This window comes from Monodelphis domestica, chromosome 6, assembly GCF_027887165.1.
Source record: "Monodelphis domestica isolate mMonDom1 chromosome 6, mMonDom1.pri, whole genome shotgun sequence".
In the NCBI taxonomy this organism is placed as follows: domain Eukaryota; kingdom Metazoa; phylum Chordata; class Mammalia; order Didelphimorphia; family Didelphidae; genus Monodelphis; species Monodelphis domestica.
Window position 1 is genome coordinate 137,104,079 of NC_077232.1, and position 25,225 is coordinate 137,129,303.

At 34.9% G+C, this 25,225-nt stretch overlaps 1 protein-coding gene across 2 annotated transcripts in view; it reads right to left on the reverse strand.

Moving 5' to 3' along the window:
* Nucleotides 1-466: 466 nt before the first annotated feature.
* Nucleotides 467-25,225, reverse strand: part of NFXL1 (nuclear transcription factor, X-box binding like 1) — a 78,106-nt gene continuing 53,347 nt past the window's right edge. For both annotated transcript variants that reach the window (XM_007496485.3, XM_056802587.1), the window contains 6 exons: nucleotides 20,727-20,893; nucleotides 18,546-18,615; nucleotides 10,563-10,667; nucleotides 7,868-7,954; nucleotides 6,026-6,079; nucleotides 467-5,288 (listed from right to left, as the gene is read on the reverse strand). In XM_007496485.3, coding sequence (XP_007496547.1) covers nucleotides 5,115-5,288; nucleotides 6,026-6,079; nucleotides 7,868-7,954; nucleotides 10,563-10,667; nucleotides 18,546-18,615; nucleotides 20,727-20,893 — 657 coding nt within the window. In that variant the 3' untranslated portion in view covers nucleotides 467-5,114. The remainder of the gene's footprint in view (nucleotides 5,289-6,025; nucleotides 6,080-7,867; nucleotides 7,955-10,562; nucleotides 10,668-18,545; nucleotides 18,616-20,726; nucleotides 20,894-25,225) is intronic.

A 25,225-nucleotide genomic window follows, 5' to 3' on the forward strand; every position in this document is an offset into this window, starting at 1 on the left:
TCTTCTACCAAGGTATTAATTTACTACAGTTCCCTAGATCTATGTTGCTGAAGCTGGAAATGCTTGCAGCAGGGGGATGCTTCCCTCCCTGACTCTACACTCCCTGAGGACATTTCTCACATGATCCACCCCTTTTCCCAGCAGCCAAATGGGAGTGCTTCCTTCCTCCCTCCCCTATCTGGGGTTAAGGCAGTGGCTCACATTCCTGTGAGGGTCAGTTTGGGCACTTGGTCTCTAAAAGGTTCACCATCACTTATTTGTTAACAATTTTTAAATTACACATGTGATCCCTTTTAGGAATTGCATTTGTAGACTTCTGGCTTAGTCTCAGTCCCCAAATCTACCCTGGTCAATCGATCAACAAACATTGTTTTTTATGTGACAGAAACTGATCTAAGTGCTTGGAATACAAAAACATGAAATATATTCTCTTCAGAGTTTGTAAGGAAAGGAGGAGGACAACATATACAACGTATAAACAAACAATTTTAATTTAATTTCTTTCAAGAAACAAGTATTTTTCAAATTGACTATTCCTCCCATTACTTCCCCTTCCCCAAACTGAGCAATTTAAAAAACATCTGTCAATATATATCTACATAGTCCAGCAAAACACATTCCCACATTAGCCATGTCCAAAAACTTATGTCTTTCTCTGCATTTCAAGCCTCTGCATTTGCCTCTCTATGGCACAGGGTGAGTGGCACATATCACGTTCATTCTTTTGGACTAGAGATCATTTGTTCTTTCAAAATAACATCTTGTTCTAGTTCTGCACATTTGGCATTTCTTTAGAGAGGTATTTCTGGGTTTTTTTTTCTGAAATTATTTATTTTTTCTAATGGCACAATAATATTACATCCACATACCATGATGTGTTTAGCCATTCTGCAAATAGAGGGCTCCCCCAACAATTTCCAATTTGGGGCTTTAAATAACTACTATGTTTTTGTACATATAGATCTTTTTCCTCTTTGATTTCTTTTGATTATAAACCTGGTCGTGGTATGGCTGGTCAATGGGGAAGGAGTCTTACAACTTTCTGGAACCCAATCACTGTTTTCCTACAGTATCATCAGTGTCCTCTTTTCTCACTTTGCCAGTCTCAGTAGAACCTCAGAGTTTATTTAATTTGCATTTCTTTAATTTAACTGATAGCATTTTTTTCATGATTATTTTCATTGAAAAGATATCTGTCCATGCCCTTTGACTATCTACTGAGGAATAATTCCAATCTTATAAATTTGCATCAGTTGCTCATATGTCTTAGAAATGATTCTATTATCAAAAAAACTTGATGTAAAGATTTTTTGTTATGCATTTTCCTCCTAATGTGTTACATTAATTTGTGCAAACTTTAATTTCATATAATCAAAATTATCCATTTTATCCTGTGTTCTTTTATCACTTGTCAAAGACTCATTTCTTATCCACAGATCCAAAAGTTAATCTGCTGAGGTGACCTTTTTTTTTTTTAATCTAGGTCATGTATTCATTAAGAGCAAAGAACAAAGAAACTACATTACAGATCTGTCCAGTTTTCCCAGGAGTTTTGTCAAAAGACTTTTGTCAAATAGTGAGTCTTTATCCTAGTTTCTGGGGACTCTCAGTTTAACAAATACTAAGAAAAGCATTCTGGTATAAGGGATTGCCAATGCAAAGGCACAGAGATGACAGATGGTATATACATGTTTTAGACTTACAGCATCACATGTAAAATATTTATGCAAAAAAAGTTTTTTGTTTTTTGTTTTTTCCATAAAGGGTCTTTGGTTCAGGGAGAGAAGGGGAGAGGAGGTGCGGGGGGAATGAAATCAGCTTTCAATTTCCTAAAGCAATGTTCCAGCCAGCTCCATTTAATTCTGAGTTCACTTGTATTGTCTGTCCCAGATATATATGCTGATGGACTAGATGTTTGAGTTGTCCATTTAACTGCTGAGACTGAAAATGATATTACAGAAATATTTGACAAACCATTCAATTTTAAAAGCAATAGGCCCTTTTATTTGGCATGTTTAATTGAAGGCCACATGGCTCAACTAAATACCCAAGGCAACAAGGCAAATACAAAAAGATACTCCAAGGAGCCCAATGAACCCATCACAATGGGCCAAGAAAATTGACTCTTTTCACCTAGGATAACCGACCAACTTCCCTCACACTGGATTTAGGACTAATACCATCTAAGGTACAGGGTACAGGCAGTGGAAGGCTCCCCAAGGAGCTTCAGACATCATGATCTGCAGGCTATGGCAGAAGGAAATCCATGAGTTGTTATGGTATTTTTTTTTACAGAGAGGGAATAGTTCCCATTCAGGCAAATCTGCTTGGTTTCTCACCCTGGACAGAGGGACCTATCAATCAAGTAGGAAACAGGAAATTCCCTGTCTGAAATGTTCTAAGCACAGAAGTTTCCAGAAAGAAGGGCTTCCAAAGAAAAAGCTGACAAGGAACATAACTAGGAAACTGATAGCTTCCTTGGTTGTTTCCAGTTAAACATGCAGTTTTCTCTATATAACCAGATAAAAGAGTCTATAACTCAGCAATAGAGACTCTTTAAAATATGAAAACAATTCCAAGCAAAAATTCACCTCCTTTTCTAATATTTTTTCCACTCAAGAGTTCTTATGGCTTATTAGTACTTTGCATATAAAACTGAAAGCTAAATCATCCAAATTTGTTTTCCAGGATTGTATTTATGATGATTCCCTGAAATACATTCTCAATCAAGGATTAAATGGCATTTAGGATAGTTTTTATGTTAAACATAAATTATTACACTTCACTGAAGATAATGTATAAATGATTAAACCAAGTACCATGTTGTCCCAGCTATTCAATAAAGCTACCTACATCTGGCTACAAGGACTTCTTCCCACTCTTCTTTCTCTGAACCCCTAATACATTTGATAGTCAGTGCCAAATCTTACATTAAATTAAGTCAACAAGCCTGTCCTAAGCATGGACTCTTATGCCAGGAACTCTGCTAAGCACTGAGGATATAAACAGAAGGCAAAAAACAGTTCCTGCTCTTAAGGAGCTTACAATCTAATTAAAGTGATGGCATGCAACCAAGTATGTACAAACAAGACTTACATAGAGGAGACAATCTCAGAGGAAAGGTACTAACATTATAGGAAGATTGGGAAAGGGTTCTATTGATATTTGAATTTAACTGTTCCCCAACTGCTTTATATATGTTGTTTCTTTACGGGTACCAATGGGTACACAATATTAATGACTGGATCAATGTAACTAATCGCATCATTCCCCAAACTTTCTAAAGGAGATTTCATTGTACTTAGGCAGCATGGTTTTAAGGTAAGCTTAGCCCTTGAAAATTCTGCCAGTGACACTTTTATGACGTGCAAAATTTGGAGGCCACCCAAAGGGCTCTAGAGAGGCTCATGGTACAAATGAATAGACTAAGGTATGTTATCAACAAAGAATTGTGCACCCAAAATTGCATGAAAGATCTGAGATATACAGTTGAAAGAGAAGGCCTGATCATATAGCAATAATGGATGGCAGCTCACACGCTCCATTTCATACCTACATAATGGTAGGAGATCTAGAGTTGGGCACCCAGCATTTTGGATGGACTTCCTGGAAAGATGCACAGGAAGACACAGACAAATCCCAAGTGAAATGGGCTGTATTTATACCACTGAAAAGAGTTAATTCCAATAATAAAATCAGAGATCCATTGTATTGTAGCCTATGTCTCCAATTATAACTGTGGACTTAGAATACTTCATGAGATACAAATTATATGAGGAAAGACATATATATTTTTTAAAACATTCTCAGTGAGCAGAGAAAAGGGGGAAAAATGAAAGGGGAGTGACTATCTTTAAGGCTAGACACTTGGTAACTTATTGATTATCAAACAGTAAAACGTCTCAAAAACTACCTCTACATTTTCCATTAAGCACTTAGGATGATTTTTGCCCCTCATTCTAGTATTTTATTAACTTTTAATGGTGATTATAACCATTAACTGAAAAGTATTTGGCCAAATTGAGTTTTGCACATTGAAACTATCCCCTAACTTCCAAGTAAATACTCTTTATATAACCTTTGGGAACTGTCAGAGGCAAGTGTGATATAAGGGAGTTGAAAACCAACCCTGCATCTTCAGCATCTTAAGTTCAAAATACCTCTGACACATAGTGGCTATGAGGCCCTGGGCAAGTCTTGAAGACTTTGAATTACAAAGTATTGTTGGCTTGTATTGACAGAATTTTCTTGCCAGGAGTTTCTTAAATTAAAGAAGTCAAAGGTCTTATTTTAAAAAAATTTCAGGAGTGCAAAGCTGATAATAAAATACTTTTAATTAGAGATTAGTCACAAAAATTTAAAAAACTGTTTAAAATAACTTACAATCAAGCCAGATTTGTTGATTTTTAAAAATATCATATCCACTTGTCTATCTGAAATGCACTGTGAAAGAATACACTTAAAATTTTGTCAAATGTATAATTTGACTTCAATAAAACTGTTGGGATTTTTGTATCTGATAAATTCTAATGAATAAAATCAATTTTTCCTTTGACTCATACAAAATCTAACAAAAATGTCATAACTGGCTAACAGTCCACAGTGATAAAGTATAATAAACAAACTTTCTTGGTACCTGATTATGAAATCCAGACATTTTCAGGTTTTTCTTTTGAAAAGTCTTACTACACAAGATCATTAAACAAAATACATGATAAAAGAAATTATTCTTTAATAAGGAAAGATGTTCTATTAGAAATGTTAATTTTAAAGCAAATATGGCTCAGTTTCATTTTAACAAGGAAAAAAATGAAAGTTTGCAGGAAGTGTTTGCACATAAGGAAACAAAATGAACTACTAAAGTGTTTTCTTAGCAATAGCTTTGTAAATAATAAAAGGTATTTTACAATTTCTATTCATGCTATTACTTTAATTTGTGCTATGCTGCCCTTTTTTGATGCTAGTCAAGATAAAACGACCTCCTTTTTCTCTGATAAAAGTACAAAGATGAATATGAACATAAATCATGTTCTATGATATACATGAATTAACATTCTAAGAACATTATCTAAAGCTAAATCAAATTGAGGTATATTAAAATTGATCAAAACTTTTCAGTACATATCAGGAGCCAAGTACCATGCAAACAGCACAACAATTGTGCACACTAGGAAAAGGAACACCTTCTTATGTTTTTGCCATGCTGAGGGTTCAATTTCTACTTCATCTCTTTTCCTGTTTTTCTTCCGACGACCTTTCAATCTGTTTTCAAAGGCCTCTAATTCAGCCTGGACAGGAAAGAATAGTTGCAATTATTAGATAAATTCAAATCAAAAATTAAATCAAATGACTGAATTTTTAAAATATTCACACTACATTAATCAATCAGATAACCTCTTAATACTAACTCTATAGCATAAGTTACTTGTTTAAGGAACATAGGAAAATATGCAGCTTGTGAGGGTAGTCTTTAAAAATATAAACTGTTTAGGTTTTTTAAATTAACAATTATACATAGTTAAGTTAGTCATGTGTTTTAATATGGACTACTAGGTAAAGTAATAGGTTTAATGGTTGTATGTAAATGTGTACGTAGTAAGGGCAGTCTAAAGACCCCTGATATTTATCTTTCCATTGCAGGGTCCCCAAAGGCAAAGTGGGTAATTCCTATGTAAGAAAAGACTTCCAGGGGCAGCTAAGTGGCTCAGTGGCCTATAAGCCATGCCTGGAGATGGGTGGGGTGGGGGAGGAGGTTGGTTTCTGGGTTCAAATTTGACCTCAGATATATTTTAGTTCTATGACCCTGGGAAAGTCACTTAACCCCTCTTTAGCCCTGGGCTAAAACTGTTGAAAACAATAAATAAGTTAACTACTGCTGTTTTCAAAGGTGTTCAATTACTTCCTTTTACCAAACCTCCCAGTTGAGTTCTGAGCCTACCTATCCCCATTCAACCACACCTTTGTCACATGCTCTGCCTCTTGAGCACTACATTTAGAAGCTCATTAGGTCAGCTTTGCTGATTACCTGTTGTCTTCGTTTTTCTTCTTCAATAACAGCTTTGGCTTCTGCTTCCTTTATCTGTTCAAAGGCATTAATAAGCAGATAAAATATTGTACTGATTTGTGTTGCCATATAATTTCATTATATTTTCACCTATTACAATTTTTTTTAGCACTTTACATTGAAGAGACACAAAGGCACTTTCTAAATTTATTTTTTATTAAGTTGTATATACTTTTATGGACATTTCACTGTACATAGTGGATCTCAAGTCAAAGTATTAAAAGAAAACATGTTATGAAAATAAAAATATTTTAGATGGATCTTAATTACCTGAAGTACTTTATAGGGCTGGTTACTAAATATTAAATGAGATTGGTTCTCATGTCAAAGACATTATTTTCCTTATCTCTCCTTCCCCCTCTCCCTCTCTCACAGTTACTGTGTAACAGTACATAGTATCAGCAACACTATGGAATGATCATCTGTGAAAGACTTAGTCCCTCTCATCAAGGCAATGATCCAGGACACTTCTGAGGGACTTATGACAAAGAATGCTATTCACCTCCAGAGAAAGAACTGCTGGAATCAGGATGTAGATCAAGGTATATGATTTTTCACTTTAGTTTATTTGGGCTTTAGGTTTTATGAGTATTCCCTTACAAAAATTAACAAAATGGAAATGTTTTGTATGATTACATATATATATACATTATATACATATATATATATATATATAAACGCAGATCAAATTGCCTGCCAGCACCAGGAAGGGGAAAGGAAAGGAGGGAGGGAGGCAATTTGGATCACATAACTTCAAAAAACTTATATGGAAATTTGTTATCACATGTAATTGATAAAAGAAAGTATCTTTACCAAAAAAAACATTCTTATTTGTGCTAATAAAGACAGGGTAATTCAGATAAATAATTTTAAATTTTCTTTTTTTTTTAAGTATGTTGTTTAACTATATTTGGTTTATGACAACATTAAACTATGTCTGTTTCTTGAACAGACACGAACTAGTTAGTGAGAAAGGAGACTAAAAAGCACAGCAAGCAAGAGGAAGCATATTCAGGATTAAAATCCATCTGTGAATAATCTGGCAGGCTAGAAATTAGGAACTGACTACATAATTAGGAAATTCCTTCTTATATTTCTTTTCAGTGCCATTTAAAATTGCCCTCAGGTTGTTAACCTTCTTCAGCTATTCCATTCCTTCACATAAAAGGCAGTGTGATAGAATGGAAACAGGCTCTGGAGTTCATCGTAGAGGCTCCAAATTCAAATTCTAGCTCTAATGCTTAATACTCATATAACCATGGACAAATCATTTAGCTTCACTGTGCCTCAGTTTATTTATCTGTAAGACTAATTTATCACATGATGGGTTCTGAGCTTTAGCTCTAGCTCTGAATGTAAATATTCTACAAACATATTGCAAAATGATATTTTCCTCATTTACTTAACAAGGGGAAACAAAGTCAACAGTTTTTCCTTTGTTCCATTTAAAAGAGGATTTGGGGTGCTTCTACCCATCCACAGAACTAGCTTATTATGAGTAAAAGGTATATGTAAAAACCATCTGCATTTTATTTCACTTAGTTTTGTCTTAAAAATAATTCACAAGAGCCAGTCCTAGAGATGGGAGGTCCTAGGTTCAAATCTGGCCTCAGCCACTTCCTAGCTGTGTGACCCTGGGCAAGTCACTTGACCCCCATTGCCTAGCCCTTACCACTCTTCTGCCTTGGAGCCAATACACAGTATTGACTCCAAGACAGAAGGTAAGGGTTTAAAAAAAAAATAATTCACAACTGTGAATTCTTTTCCAAAGCAGGGAGAATTGCAAACAATGATCTGCATTACCTCAGAGGCTTTCCGTTTCATTTCCTTACACATGGTGTCACATTCTAGAGAAACCTGGCCTTCACGCACCTTGTTACACTGCAGGTCCTATAAGAACCAAAAATGGGTTGAAAAATAATTATTTCAGTTTTAATGACCTATTTGAAAATAATAAACAAAATATTACTCTGTTGGTAAAAAAAATCCAGTTTGAATTCCTCAATTATCTCTTATTCCTTAAACTATCCCACACTTTTTTTAAAGCACTGTCACCTGGGCTATGGGAGAGGTGGTGGGTAGGGGGTGGGGGGGGGTAGGGGGGAGTTAAAGAGAATGATCTTTGTTTCCAATGATTAATGTTTGGAAATGAACAAATAAAATAATGTTTAAAGGGAAAAAAAAGCACTGTCACCTCTTGATATCATTTAACTAGTGGACACTGACAAAGTGCATAGCCTTTTTCTGTGTATTCCACAAGTAAAATAAAAGCTTAACTATCCAAAATCCTCAAGGTATTGATTTTCAACAAGTGTTTCCCTCTACATATTAGAACTTGATTTCAACCTTTTCCAACGGAAACTTCTTAAGTGTTTATGCCCTTAGTAAGCATCCAATGCAAAATTTGAATCCAGGTCGTTCTATTATTGCTCAATGGAATTTAAGTTCCTCAAGAGCAAAAAATGTTCATGGTCAATGTCTTTTGTACCACCAGTTGATCAATAAACATTTATTAAGAGCCAACCATGGACCAGGGATGTGCTAAATGCTCTAAGAGATCACAAGCAAATGAGGGAAGACAATAAGCCAAAAAATAATTGTACAAGCAAGCTACATACAGGATAAATAGGAACTACTCAAGAGGGAAAGTTCTAAAATTAAGAAAGGTTGAGAAGGACTTCCTATAGAAGGTATTTTAGTTGGGTTTGGGTTTTAAAGGAAGCTAAGTCAGGAAGAAGGAGCACATTCTAGGCATTGGGGACAGCCAGGGAAAATATCCAAGAGATGAAGTATCTTGTTTGTGGAACTGCAAGATGTAAGAAGACTGGAAAGGTAAGAGGGGACTAGAATGAGCCCCTGGCCACAGTGCCTGGAAAATAAAAGTCGGCTTGCTGATTGATTCCTGATTCTGTCCAAAACTTTATCCATCCACTATGCCACAATTACCCAATGTTAAAAAAAAATATTTTCTAATGACTCAAAAGTTATCCTGATAAATTATATTATTCTGCTATAATAGAACAATACTGATTAAAAGATCAGACCTATTGAGTTATTTGCCCTTTTACTAAATGCTCCCCAACCACTCTGATTTGGGGCTGGCTTTGTCTTTTTTTTTAATTAATCGGTTCCCCCCACCCCCGCCCCTTTCAGTTCATTTCTTCTGTTGTCAGTATGCTTATCTCTAGCGATATTTTAGGAAGTCATTGAAAACAATGTTTTGTTAAGAATGTGACAGTGTTCAAAATGACAGGAAAGGATGCAGGAGGCTAGCATATTATTCAAGAGATCATCACAATAAATCTAAGTTTGTGGTCATGAAATCCTGGAATTTGGCAGCAAAGGAAAATAAAGGAGATGGGGCTTGAGAAAATACTCATGGGGCATAGTAACTATGATGAAAGACCAAAGTGTCACCCACTAGTTCAAAGTTTCAAATCTGAATCTGGAAAAACAAAAGTATCAATGTTATGAAAACAAAGCAATCAGGAAACCATTTGCATATTTTAGAAAAGCAACAAATAGAGATAACCAAGAGGATTAAATGATGAAAACATCTACTCCAAAATAGTGATATTTAAAATTATGAGAATAAATGTGTTACCAAGCAAAAAAGTAGAAGCCCTGACTTAAGAGCATTTAAAACAATTAAGAGGAAGCTTAGGAAATAAAAGCAGCCAAGAGACCAGAACAAGGATAATATGGCATCAAAAGAGACAAGTAAGAAAATGCTTGAAAGCCATCAATATCCACAACTGCAGGGAGAACCTGGACAAGAAGGACTAAGAGGTCACAGAATCTAGTGATTTAGTCATCAGTGACCTCTGAAAGTAGTTTCACAGACTCAGTCTTGAGTTATTTGTCCACAAATCTGTCATAGGTTTAATCTTAATCTAAATGTGTGGTTTTTTTTTTACCCATCCACAGTAAAGATCTCAAAAACAAAGATATAAATATTTAAGTGTTTGAATCTGGAACATGGAATTAGCAGTAAAAATGTTTTAAATTGAAGCATTATTCCTTAATCTACTGAAACAATTCATAGTAGCATATACATCTATAAACATATGAATTTTATGTAATGAGAGAAAAAAAATCCCATTACAAATACAAGACACTATTACAATGTAGAACTAAACTTTTTTTCCTCCAAGGACTGATAGGAGTAGCTAGGTAACACAGTGGGAGAGTTCAGGGCCTAGAGTCAGAAGGACTTGGGTTAAAATTTGATCTCAGACATTTCCTAGCTTTGTGACCCTGAGCATGTCACTTAACCCCGACTGCCTACTCCTTGTCACATTTCTGTTTTAGAATGGACACTAAAACAGAAGGTAAGAGTTGAAGTAAAAAAATTTCTTTAAAAAGAATACATATTAAAAAAAAAAGAATACATATTTTGATATGGTAATATGTCCTCATTCTGAATTAAACTATTTATATAAGTATAAACCACTAAAAAAATCAATTATTACTGGTGTTTTAGTAATCTGGAATTTACCTTTTTAATTCTCTTGCAAGGACATCTGAGTTTTACCTTCTGGTTGCAGTTAAAGGGACATTCACCAGGATGACATAACTCTTTACAGCGATGACCACAAGGCAACTAAAAGAAAAGTTTTTTAAGTTAATTTGAAATTCTGAGTTTCCAGATTCTGGGAAAAAAAAAAAAGACATACACGCATAACACAATCAATCCTGTTAGAGCAGTTAACTTTTTTAAATACTTAAGCAAACCTTTATGGTACTGAAAAACTAGATTAACTATTTCAAACAACAAAACACTTATTAAACACTTTCTAGTGCCAGGTATCAGGGATATAAAGACAAAAAGGCAAAGGAATATAATTCTATTAGGGAAATGCATGGAAAGCTATTAGTAAATATAAAATAAATGCAAGGAAATTTATTGGAAAGAGGCATCAGCACCTTGGGGGGGTGGGGGGGGAGAGGAAATACGTCAAGTTGGAGGTATACTTGAGCCAAGCTATAAAGGAGACTACAGGTTCTAAAAGATGGCCCAAGGACAAGTAAGTAACAGAAAGTAGGTTGGAGTACAGGCTAGGTGAAAGGAAATAATGTCACAACAACAGAAAGACAGGCTAGAGTCAGATTATCAAATGTTTAAATTCCAAACAAAGGAATCTGTATTCCATCCTAGAAGCAAAGTGAACTACTGGCACTTTCGGAACAGGACATGCTCAGATAAATATAAATACTGTCCTAGCAGCAACTATTAGTTTCACAATGTGTCTTCATAAAAAGTTGCATGAAACAAGTATATAAGGTGAATGTGTTTGATTTCTTTGGCGATCACAAAGGACATCATAAACTTTCACATAACTAATCATACCAAAATAAAATATTTCTTTAAGTCTTTGAGTAACCAAGCCTACTCATAAGGTGCCACAAATTGTGTATTCTCTCTCACTCTAATCAGTCTTCTAACCTGTCACTTTGAATTAGGTTTCTACTTATCATCTCAATAAAGTACAGGTCCAGGGATGGGTCTAAGATAGCAGGACTAGTGATGGTATAGGAAAAAGGAGGGAAATTATCTTTTTATCCCATGAACCAATAAAGCCCGCAGCCATGCATCTCACCCTACTATTCCATCTTCGAGTTTTTGGAGTTGGGGGAGGCCCTGATCCATTCTATTGCCCAGAAGGTGAGAAGCAAGGTGTTGGGTCCCAGATTCTGCTGCCAGAGCTGCAGCAGGGCAGAAGATATGACCTGACAACCCAAAGTAGAACTTTGAATGTATTTTCCCACAGAAACATTTTTATAATAAATGGTAGTTAAGTCCTAAAAGCCCGTCAGTATAATACTATAGGAATATTATGGGTAAAATAGTTTTTGTAAATTGATCAAAGACAACTAACATGTACATACTTTTGCATTGGGAAAATTCAACCCAAGTTTCAAAAAAACCTAACTTAAAAGTGAACTTTTAGACTGCTACCTATTAGAAAGTCAGGTGCTCGCACAGTAATAACTATTCTGAAATATAAGAAAGAAAAGAATTTTCTACAAATAATAACTACTTTACATTAATAACAAAACACTATCCTTTCAATTAAAATTTAGAACATATCTCACTTTGTATACAGAGTGGTAACTGAAGAGTTACACATATAAAAGAATATATCTACAATAATTCAAGATTCAGGGAGCTTTCACTGTTGGCATATCCACTATCCACTGAATGGGATCATAACCTTTCTACAACTTGGTAAATAGTCTTTGGGAGTTGCCATAACTAAAATGTGTCACCTTGTGAAAAACCCACAAATGAAATAATGAGTCTCTTTACTTAGCTAGGGTGGTTGAGAGATGAGCACCAAATCCCTACTTAAAACCTTTTCAGTTTGGTATCAGTTGGCAGAACTTGTTCTACCATGGGAATCAAGCAAGTCTCATCTGTCTTCTGCACAAGTGTCCTTCAAATAATTCAGAATAGCTTTTATATTCCCCAACTCAATTCTTTTCTTCTCCAGGCTTACTATCTCCAGTTCCTTCAATTGATCTTCATATGGCATGACAAAATTTTTCACCATCCTAATCACCCTTTAATGGCTGCTCTTTAAAAGTTCATCAATATGTTCCCTAAAATGTGACATCCAGAACTAAACACAAAATGTCTGCTTTCGTCTGAAAAGGGCAGAGTACATCTGCATCATACTTCCAGATTATACCTCTCAATGTAGTCTAAGATTACATTTGCTTTCCTGCCTTTCATATCAGTAATGTCTAAATGGTTCTCCCTTCACAACATAGTTTTCTGGCTTCTTCCCTCCACCACCCTAGTTCAAGCCTTTATTATCTGTTGGCTGGACTAATATAACAGCTTCCTAATTGTTTCTCCCCTTTGAAATCTATACTTCATATACCACAAGGCACACAAAGGTCTGACCAAATCACTCATCTACTCAAAAAGCTACAGTGGTTCCTTTCTCTTTTCTCTAAGATAAAATACAAATTTCTCTGTCTGGTCTTTCACAGTCTTGCTCTAGTCTGTCTTTCCAAGCTCAGTATATATTTCTCCCCTTTATCCACCCTGCAGTCCTGTCAAACTATCCTAGTTTGCTGTTCCCCAATATGGGACACTTCATTTCTTATTTCTGTGTCCTTGCCCAGGCTGCCCCAATGCCTAGAATGAGTTCCCTCTTCAACTCCAACTCAAAGAATTCAGAGCTTCCTTTCAAATTCCTCTCAAGGGCCACCTCCTATGAGAAGCACATTTTGATCCCAGTTTCAAGCACCCACTTCTCAGAAATTACTTTGTAGATAAGTTTCACTTAATTTCCTACCAATGTGTCATTTGGCTCCCAAAGAATATAAGTCCCCTAAGGTCCTTATGAACCATTTCTATTTTTGTCTTTATATCCTAAGCATCCAGCAAAAAAGCCTAGCAAAGAGCACATGGTCGATGAATGCCTGCTCAACTTTTAGCATGCTGCTGACTCAACAATAGCAAAGTCAGTTTTGTGTAATAGAGAGAAAGCAGATATTGTAGACTAGAATTTAAGGCCTGCCTTTGACACATGTGGGCTTGCATGACTCCAGACATGTCCCTTAATCTCTGAGGACTCTTAACACTATAAGTTGCAGAGAAGATACTGACCTGTGTTAACAAATAGAATTTCCTTGTTAGGCATCCAATAAATCATAGACCCACTACTTATCCCTATCACTATTATACTTTTTTTTTTAAATCTTTACCTTATGTCTTAGAACAAATATTAAGTTTCAATTCCAAGGCAGAAGAGTGGTAAAAGCTGGGCAACTAGAATAAAGTGATTTCCTAGGGTCACATAGCTAGGAAATATCTAAGACCAGATTTGACCCCAGGACCTCCTGTCTCCAAGGCCCAGTTCTCAATTCATTTAGCCACCTAGCTTTCCCCACTATTATACTCTTGACTCACACTGAGTTATTGTCCACTAAAACCATCATGTCATTTAATTTCAGGTCATCATTTTATACGTGAAGAAATAGAAGCCCATCAAAGCTTAGTGAGTGGACCAGATTAAAACTCAAGTGTGACTTCAAATTCTGCATTCTTTGCCTATATTTCATAATAATTCTGAGTACTGAAAAGGTCTTTTAAAATACTCCCTAAATTGTCTTCTATGCTTTGGAAGTTAGAAATTTATTTTCCTTGAGTGCTCTAATTACTTTAAGGTCTAAAGCTACTTACTGAAATTTCCTATTGACATTAGATTCTTTAAAATTTTATTTCCCACAATTCTATGTATATCTTATATCATTAGGGCTTTAAAATAAATTTAAAGAGAAAAAAACAACTCCTCACATTAAAAAAAAGTTAAAACTCGTAATCTATTCAATACAGTTTCTAGACAAAGTAACAAATATACAAACTACAAAATACTCCCTGTATATACTCTCTATCCTGCCCCAAAACAAAAAAAATTTTTTTTAAGGTATGTGCTTCCCTCACAGATTTCTTTAGCATTACTTTAATTTCAAAGACTGGAATAAGAACATAGAAAAATATATACTTACAGCCTAGAATGGAAAAATTAGAAGGGGGAAGAGGAGGGAATCTATCTCAGTAAAATGGAAAACCTAATTTCACTTCTAATAGTTCCTTCTGGAAACTAGATTACTTCTATAGGATTTTATATTCAAACAGTACTTCCATAAATTAACATACTAATAAATTATTTTAGTTTAAAGCTTAAATATTTTTGTCTAGCAATATAACTTTAAACATGTTGCACATGATTTTTATCTGAAGAGGTTTCCTTGAAAAGGAAATGATCAACTTAAAACAAAATTAACAAATTATACTGTCCAAATCACAACCCTTAAAATCTAACGCCTGGAATTCTTAAATAAAACCACCTCAAAAACCCACAAATTAGATGATTTTGTGACTACACGTTGTATAGTGTGGCTTTAAAACAACAAATAAAATCCCTTGAAATTGCAATGCTGTTCAAAGAAAAAATTGCATTTATCAACAGAACTTCTAAGCTCATGATAATTAATTAGTCCACATCTTAAAAGCCTAGGTAATAGCATAGGGAGAGAACAAAAGGAGCTACTTGTTCTATATACTACTTATATCATCATAATTAAACTGAATAAGAATGAAAATTTAAAAACTTGATTTACACAAAAATTTAAAATAGAAATACTACTATTTATATATATATATATAAAATAGAAATAACCCCAAAGTCCAAGTTAAGCATTTCAATATAAATAATATATTTATTCTCTATACTCAGTAACAAAGCATAGTTTCTACTAATGAATGAATTGAGCAAATATAAGTAATTCAAGTTAAAAATCATTTAATTCAGTTCATATTTTTTGACTCCGTGAAAGTCAGACCTGGAAACAGAAGGTCCTGTTTTTAAATCTGGCCTCAGAAAATGCCTAGGCCCATGGTGGTAGCATGTGTGCCAGAGTGGGCACACCTGCTATCACCCCAGCACAGACTTCACCAAAGTTCATTACTAAAAAACCAGAGGGACACAGGACAGGCTACTCCCCATCCCCTCTCCATACATGCCTGAGAACATCACCTGCCCCTCTAAAAGGTTGGCCTAGGCCTTACCACAATTCTGCCTTGAAACAGATAGTAGCATCAATTCCAAGACAGAAGGTAAGGGTTTAAAAAGAAAAAGTTCATTTAGAAAAAAAAGAGTGGGAGAACCAGAGAGTATTAATTCTGAAAGATACTTTATATCCTTAACAATCATGCATAATGTGTCATGGCAGCAGAAAAATGGACTCTAAGGAACCAATATAAGCTCCCTCAACTCTTTTAAGTCCTATCTTGTGCATTCAAGGCAGGTGATGTGATTCTTCTAATAGTGTTAGGGACCCTACAATCACTCTGACAACCCTTCATTAAATCACATGCCAAGGTGTATGAGCCCAGTTTTTAAAATCTAGTTCAAAATAGTCCTGTTCCCTTTAAAACCAGTAAACTATACAAAATGAAGCACATCTGCTAGTGAAAGATAGAACATATAGAGAAAACAAGGTAAACAATTCATACCTTAAGGCAGACATTTTATTAATTTGAAACCACAGTCCATTTTTTTAAAAAATCCTAATTTATTAACTGGCATTTTGACAAACACTGAAAATATCCCAGAAAATCACGTTTCCCAACTCTAAGTATGGCATTCCATCCACTGGGCTATCTAGTTATTTCAATCTTTATATTTTTTGCCAAATTTATTTAAAATGTGTGTATCAAAGCTCATCAGTGAAATTAATGAATAGTTTTATAAAATTTCTGATTTACAATATGGCATATTTGAATTAAATGTTCTTTAAATGTTTAATAGAGTTCCATCTAAATCAGGTCTGGGCCCCCCCCCCCCTCTTTCTTTGGAAGTTCCTTTATGGATGACTCAATTTCATTTTTAGTGACAGAGATCTCCATTTCACACTATGTTAATTTAAATTTTTGTAGGTAATACTCTACATCTTTGGAATTATTTGTTTGGTTTACAGATAATAATGTAATGTGGAACTAACTTTTTATTCTCTACTGGATTCCAACTTTGTTCATTTTTCTGAATTTGGCAATTCGATTTTTTCCCTTCTATTAAGGTTTACTAAAGTTCTGTTATTTTGTTAGTCAAAGGTTTAGCCTTTAGTTTTTCCACTATTTTTCTATAAGAGGAAAATTCTAATTCAATGTCAATTAAGATATAGTCATAGCAACTGAGAACAACCATAATGGATATGAATCAAATCCCTTTAAAGTAATATTTCTTTTAAAGGATTTCTGCATTGTTTTCAGATTTGGCCCAGTACAAAATAGTATCCTTTCTTCCCCTCCTTCTGATGCCTTTTTTCTAAGAAGGTACTTGAGGATGGACAATTTAGAAAAAGTTCCTTGGGCCATCTGGAAGGTTACACAAATCTATGAACCATTTCCATATCTTTCTGAATATCTCCTCAGAGCTACCAGAAAGTCAATTCTAGTGCAATTGTGAAAACAACAACTGTTTAGCCACACAATGTATAAATAGTACTCAAAGCTTGAGGGAAAGAGCAAAGATATGTTAAGACAAGGTATAAAAAATAGTTTATTGGGAATTTAAACTTACAAGTCTTCCTAAAATATTTTCAAAAAAATATTCCTAAAATACAGATCAGATCATGTCACTTGCTTATTCAAAAGCCTTGTGCAGTTGGGGGCAGCTGGGTGGCTCAGTGGCTTGAGAGTCAGGCCCAGAGATGGGAGGTCCTGGGTTCAAATACCCAGTATTGGTTCTAAGACAGAAGGTAAGGGTTTTTATAAAATTAAAAAAACAAAAACTCCTGTGGTTCCATAACACATGTAGGAAAAAATGCCTAACACTTAAGACCCTCCACAATCTCTTTCTATTCCACTTTTCCAATTGTATTTCACATTATTCTCCCTTATACATTCTATACTACATTCAAATTAGATTATTCCCCAAATTTAACAATCCATGTCCTAGCTTGCTACATTTTTTGCAGTCTCTTTCTTATCTGCTCCTTTTAGATTTTTTTTCCCTTTTCTTGAAGATCACCTCAGGTGTTATTTCCTCTATAAAGTGTTCTTTTGTCCCCAGTCATTCTTATTCTCTCCCTCCTCTAATTAATTTTATATTGATTTATCTGTGATACATGCTCTATTCCCCTAGTAGAATGTATGTTCCTCAAGGACTCATACTAATTTTTTCTTTGTATTTTTAGTGACTAGTAGAGTAAGAGCTTAATAATTGAACCAAATTCTGCTATGGGTCACTGATGGGAAAAGTTATTTAAAAATTGTACTTAGTTCAGTGAAGAAAATTGCTAAAAGTCTTAACTTTATTCTTAAGAGTTTATTTTCTTAATGACTTGCTTTTCATTCTATTAGTTTGCTAACTATGGATGTGCTAACAACAGATTGTTAAAGGTTTATAAAATAAAATTTTATGGGCCTTTAAAGATACAGTAACCAGTGGAAAAATATAAGATGGACTGAGGTGATGTTTTGTAAGCCAACCTGACAACAGCACCAAGAGCACACAATTGTTCTTCCATATGACATCAATTCTAACAGATTGGTGATATTCCTTCAAATATGTTCAATGTCCCTTAATAATAGTTTATGGAGCCTATTGCCTAGGAATTTATCTATTCTTTTGTCAACCTGCTGACATTTTCAGCTTATTTAAAAACTTGGATAAAGAAGTCCCATCTCTAACTATTCACTGTATAAATTTAGTTCTTTAATTTTATCAAAATTACATTTTTACTACCTAAGAATTATGGCCCTGAAGTCTGGTGTTTCCAGATTTCTTAGACAAACCCATATTTATCCTATACATACCAGGTACAATTTTATGGACGATGCTATCAGGAATATCTAATTTTAGGTTACATATTTTAGAGCTGAAATAAGATGCTCAAAGGAAAGTAATTAATTAAAGGAAAAACAAACAAAAGGTATACAATTTTTTGTCTCGCTTATTACCTCTTTAGGACACTGATTTTTGCAGCAAGTCAATAGATTCTTTTCATTTACATCGGCAGTTGACAATTGTCTAGAATAAAATACAAAAAAAAATTTACAAAAAAATCTGAAAAAGAAGTCCATTTATAGTACTTTGGGGCCCACTTCAAAAATCATACAATTTCCAAACATCTCATAAAATCTTTTTGTTTGTTAATAAACTGCTTTTTCAAGAAAAGATATCATTCAAAAGCTATTTCTAAGGTTTTACTACATGCAAAGCTCTACTTTATTATCTTGCAAAGTTTTTTACTTCATTTATATTCAACCATCCATCTATCCAAACACTTTTTAAGCCTCTACAATGGCACTGTGCTGGGCACTGTGAGAAATATAAAAGTTAGAGATGAAAGTAACAAAACTCATGAAATTTGCAGTATAAGGAAGGACATATCACCACCAAGTTAAGAACACTATATTATAACACTTCAATAGAAAGGTATGAAACAAAATGCTATAGGAACAAGCTTCAAGGAGTTGTTACTGAATATAGATAACAAGGAAGGCTTGAAAGTAATGAGAATCTAAATTGCACTTTCAAGGAAGGATAGAGTACAGCAAAAGCAGAAGCCAGAAATCATAGGTATTCAAGAATAAAATATGAAGAAAGGAAAAAAGGAAATAAGGCTCAAAAGGGAAAAGGAATACCAAATTGAGGAGGGTCTTAAATGCCAGGTTAGAGTTCATATTTTCCTTAGAAGGCAGTAAGTATTAAGTACCCAGTGAAGATTTCTGGGCAACAGAACACCACCATCAACAACATGAATAGAAAATCAGTTGTATGAACTTGAGATGGAAGAAAGAAGTTGAAAAGATCTCTTAGGAGAATATTGCAATAATCCCTGGGGGCAACAACTAGTAGTAGTGGGGAGAGAGAGAAAAGAATTAATTTAAGAAAGATGAACACATGAATCAATGTGCTACCTGGCTATAAAGAATGAGAGAAAAGACTCAAATATAACCAAGATTATGAATATGGGAAATAGTATTTATAGTTATTTTAAGTGATGGTATCACAAACAAAAATAGTTATAAGGAAAATTTCAAGTAAAAGATGAGTTCAGTATTTGGAAGAGAAAAGCTTCAAACATCCTATATGCAGTTAGAAATACAAATTAAAGCTGAGAAAGTTCAAGACTAGAGCTATGGCATAGCAAAAAAGAGGGAAAGCACTCAAATTAAGGATTAGGACCAGGATGAAGATCCAGAAGGGAAACTGGAAAGGGCTTAGACATAGGAACACCAGGTGCTTGTGGCCAGGTTAAAGCCATAGAAAGAGAACAGAGAGAGTCTACAATGTCAAATACATCAGGAATCAAAAAAGAAGACAACTGAAGCTTGTCCTCTGTACTTGGCTCTTTGGAGGTCACTGGGTGACCCCTGGAAGGGAACAGTGTTGGGAAAATGGTATTTTGTAAGTGAAAATAGAGAATAACTGGCCACAGAATTCTCTTCTAAGGGGACTGGGAGAAAGGGAAGAAAAAAGAATGGGGGCTAGCTAGGTGAGGTAGAAGATGATTATTGAATACCTTCACAGCAGCCTTTGATATTTCAAAATTCAAGTGTGATAGTGCGAATTGGTCAGTACCTTGGGCTTTGTTGTAAAGTGATACAACCCATATTTTCTCAGAGGTGTCTTGGCTTTGTAAACAGAAAACTTCATTCAAGTTCCACTTTTGATACATACTGGCTGTGTGCCCCTGGGCAAGTCATAATTCCTCAGTGCCCCCTAGGACTACAATTTGCAGAGAAGATATCATCTTATCCCAGTGAAATCATAATTCTGTATATGTGTGTGCGTGCATGCGCACACACACACACACACACACACACACGTATGCTTCTATGTGCTAAGAAAAATGAATTCAAATCCAGCCACAGATTTAAAACCAAACCTCAGAATCAAATTCAGCCTTCCCAGATGTTTAACCCTACACAAATAATTTAATTTGTCACAGAGTTGTTGAGAAGATCAAATAAGAAAATATTTGAAAAGAAATTAGCATAGGGCCTCTAACAAAACAAAGAGCTTAATAATTGTTCCCTCCCTCCTTCCTTTTGTTAGGGGGCACGTCTTATTATTTAAGTAATAATTTTATCATAAAATCTAGAAAGAGAACAAAGTTCTTTCAATCTGCTTACCTGCATTCCACATATAAGTTTATGAGCTTGCAATGACATTTTATTCTGAGCATTTGAACACAAGGAGGACATTCTCCAGGGTGACAGGGCAGAACACATGGGTGAGGACAACCTGGTGGCCGTGGTTTATGGCATTCTTCTTCACATTGAAGACATTCTGGCCCTGACTAATAAGAAATAAAAAAGAAAGAAATTCAGACAACTGTGGAAATGATGACAAGGGCCCCAAGTTGTGATTTCCCATTTCTTCACTACCCATTTTCTAAGACAACACCTTTAAGGAATCAAGCTTCCCTGCTCATCTAAAAGGAAAAGAACAGTTGTGAAGATTGGATTTAGCTATAAAATTATCCTTTATACAGTATACAGAGAAAAATGTAATTAGCAAGACAGGTCAAATAAGCAAATATCTTGTTTAAAAATATAACTTTGCTTTAAAAAACAATCTGGAAAATGGCAGAGGTAATAAGTCATTGATGTTATCAAACTACTATGCTCAGGATTTATCTGCAGAATATCATTGAAATGTACATTCATAAAAATGAACAAAGTATCTCACTTATTTGATATGGAGAATTTAAATATTTTTATCGCCATTTCTAGGTATCAAATACAACTAGAATTTCTAGTGCCAGGGTTATTTAAATGGAAAATCTTAACCTATAATTTAACAGTATCTGGCAAATAAGATTTTCTTCTAAACATTTAGGATTATGAAAAAACAGCAATGGTTTCAAAATGGGTCTACAGGGCAGCTAGGTAGCTCAGTGGATATAAAGCCAAGCCTGGAGATGAGAGATCCTGGGTTCAAATCTAGCCTTAGACACTTCTTAGCTGTGTAACTCTGGGAAAGTCATTTAACCCCAATCATCTAGCCTGTTACCACTCTTCTGCCTTAGAACCAATACATAATATTTATTCCAAGATGGAAGATAAGGGTTTAAAAAAGAAAAGAAAAAGGGCCTACATCCAGTTACTTTCCATTCATAAGCAAGTTACAAAATATTCATCACAATTAATGATACAGCTAATCAAAGTCTTGCTTATTTGCCAAGTATAGAGAGCAACAATGAACTGAAAGTCAAGAGTTCTGCATTCCAGTCCTATATCCCGGCTACCAACTTTCCATACAGTCTCAACCACAACCTCTGTAGTCTTCACTAACCTAAATCAATAAAAAGGCTTAGACTAGATTTCTCAGATCCTATATAGCCCTAATATTCTATTATACTACGCCCATTCATTCATTTTAAAACCATGTAAATGCCTCTTATATGAAAGGGAATATATTATGCTCAGTAGACAATTCAAAGAAATCTAAAATACAGTTTTTTACTTCAGAGGCCAATAAGGATCATGGTATTTAAAGGCAGAAAGATTTTAAGAGACCAATTACTCCAACCTCCTCATTTAACAAGAGAAAATATGATTTGACCCAAGTCAAACTGGTAGAGAAACATATAGCAAAACAAAAATTCAAACCCAAGCCCTTGAAAACCAAATCACACACTCTTTCCAGCATAATGGATCTGCCAAGATGCTTCCCATGCATCTTTACTACTTTCCTCAAACCCTAACCTCTAGAAATGTCAACCAAAATTAGACACCATCCCAAATATCATGAAATATACCCAAATGTTCATATTAAATATGAACTTCCATTAATTTTCACCTAAAAATGTCCTTAATGAAACTATAAAAATTATTCATTGTTCATGCCTTATCACAATAAAATAAATACAGAGGCAGATGGAATAGCTGTCTTCTATTAAGTCAGATATTAAAAGAGATTTGCAAAAATGTCAAACAATGCCACTATTGCAAAAACTTATTTTTAATCTAAAAATGTGATTGTTAACATAATGGTTTAATATAACTTTTAAATTAATTAATTTTAACTTTTAGTCAATTTTACTTTCTATGTGGCAGTTGCTCATCCTTCATTTTCAAGGAGGCCCAATAATATCATGAGATAATGTCTTGATTTGCAGGTGAATTGGATTTAAATGAGGCAGAGTTGCACAAAATCATCTCTATTCTAGTCATCAAAGATGAATGGCAAATTAAAAGTCAAGATAACTGGTGATGGTCCAAGATGCAGTGAATGACATCAGCATCTTCAATGTCTGACCAGGCTCTAAGTGTTCCACAGTGCCTACTTTAGCTGCCTTCATGGCCACTAGGACAATTTATTTTCATTCAATCATTCCACTTAGGGGGAAGTCTTCATATGCTTGGGGTAGACATCTCCCTTAATCACCCATGGGTCAGTTACCTCAACCTGGTTTAGCCCATCAGGAAGCTGGTTTTACCAGGATGTGGCTGCAATACATGCTCAGCCTCTTGGAATCACAAGTGAAAACTGGGTGGCAAGTGGAGAGCAAAAATGGATGCACAGGGGGCAGCTGGGTGGCTCAGTAGATTGAGAGCCAGGCCTAGAGATGGTAGGTCCTAGATTTAAAACTGGCCTAAGACACTTCCCAACTGTGTGACCCTGGGCAAGTCACTTGACCCCCATTGCCTAACCCTTACCACTTTTCTGCCTTGGAACCAATACACAGTATTGATTCCAAGACAGAAGGTAGGGGTTTAAAAAAAAAATGGATGTGCAGCCCTGAAAAGGCTCTCACATGAGAAGTGCTAGTCCTCCCCTCACACCCAGTATTCAGGCTCAGTGGAGAGAGCACTGGGCCTAGAGTCAGAAAGACCCGTGTTCAAATTCAACCAGTCAAGTCACTTAACCTCTATTCTAAATTGATAAATATCAATAGATATAACACATGTGCACAAAAGCTCCTTAGGGGTCCTCAGTGATTTTTAAGAGTATAAAGGAATCCTGACACCAAAAACTTTGAAAATTGCTGGTCTGGATGATGTTGAAAATCCTTTCTAGTTCTAAATCCTATGATCTAAAGAGTCACAGGTGAAGATATTATCCTAAATATATATTAAATTCTGATAGCATGGTTGGAATATTTGAAGTAGAGATAGAAAGTGGTAGGATGGAACAAAGGAAGTTTTTGGAATTCCAAGGTTGATTGACAAAAGCCTTTCCAGTTCTGTCAATCACCCCTGGAATTCCAAAAAACTCCTTTGCTCCATCCTAACAAAAGGAAGGAAGTTGAAGTTGAGTCAAAACAAAAAAGCCACAAAGAAAGCTGGAGCTAATTATTGACTATCCTTCCCCTATTCTCCCTTTCTCAGGAAGCATTTGGATTACAGAATAATACTATTCATATAGTGTTTTAGAGGAATGCTCAGGTTATTGGAAGTAATCAGGAAAGCACTCTAAAGATGACTTAAGCACATAAACTTTATTTAGAAACCATTGTTGTAATGGGATTGTCTGTGTATTGATTGCTTTATATGATTAAAGCAGAATTATTAGCTAATATATACAGATGGGGAAAAAAATCTAGGAAAAAAGTATGACTTGTATTTACATTTGTCCTGACAAAATTTTGTAGCTTTAAATTATATGCCTTATTTCTATGTCATGATTCAAAAACATTAAACTAAGACTTCTGCTGTAAAGTTAAATGTGTCAAACTCACATATACTTGTGGAAATTCAGAGCGCCATCGGCTCAGGAAATATTAATGGCTTTTAAGGAAAATATGCTAAATAAATGTAACTTAAAGTCATGTAGATTTTTTTAAATTATGAAAAAAAAGGTTTTGAATAATGATACATGTATAACCCAGTGGAACTGCTTGTCAGCCCCAAGAGGGAATAGGGAAGGTGTAACCAAGGAAAAATATTCTAAATTTTAAAAATCGTAAAGTCATTGAATTTCAAAGTTGTTTCTTCACAATAATCCCATAAGATTGATAGATAGTGCATCTGAGCTTTTGCCTGAGATGGCAACACTGCTATGAAGTTATAGAATCAGCATCTGGGGCCAAGTATTTTGACCCCAGAGTCTAGATTCTAGGACACAGTGATTTTCAAACCTCACATACTCACAGTAATGGAGAATCTGATAAGTTTTTCAAGAAACAAGGTTTTGGCTGGTTTTTATTAACTCTTCTAAGTACTATACATAAAACAACTAGATCCAATTTAAGTCATGCCTGGCTTCTAATAGAAGCCCAACTTTAATGAATATCAAGCAACAGCATAAATAGCACATGTCATTAAATGCAGTTTGATTATTTACACACACAGATGCTTTATTTTCTTAATTGAATGAGCATCTCCTATAAAATTAGGTGCTGTCCAAAATTACATAATAAACTGAAGGAGCAACTGGGTGAGTGGATTGAGAGCCAGGCTTAGAGACAGGAGGTCCTAGGCTCAAATCTGGCCTCAGACACTTCCTAGCTTTGTGACCTTAGGCAAGTCACTTAACCTCCATTGCCTAGCCTTTACCACTCTTCTGTCTTAGAATCTATTAATACATAGTATTGATTCTAAGATAGAAGGTAAGGGTTTAAACACAACAAAACATTATAAACTGATGTGGATATACTCACAGAAGATATATACTGAAAGTGAGA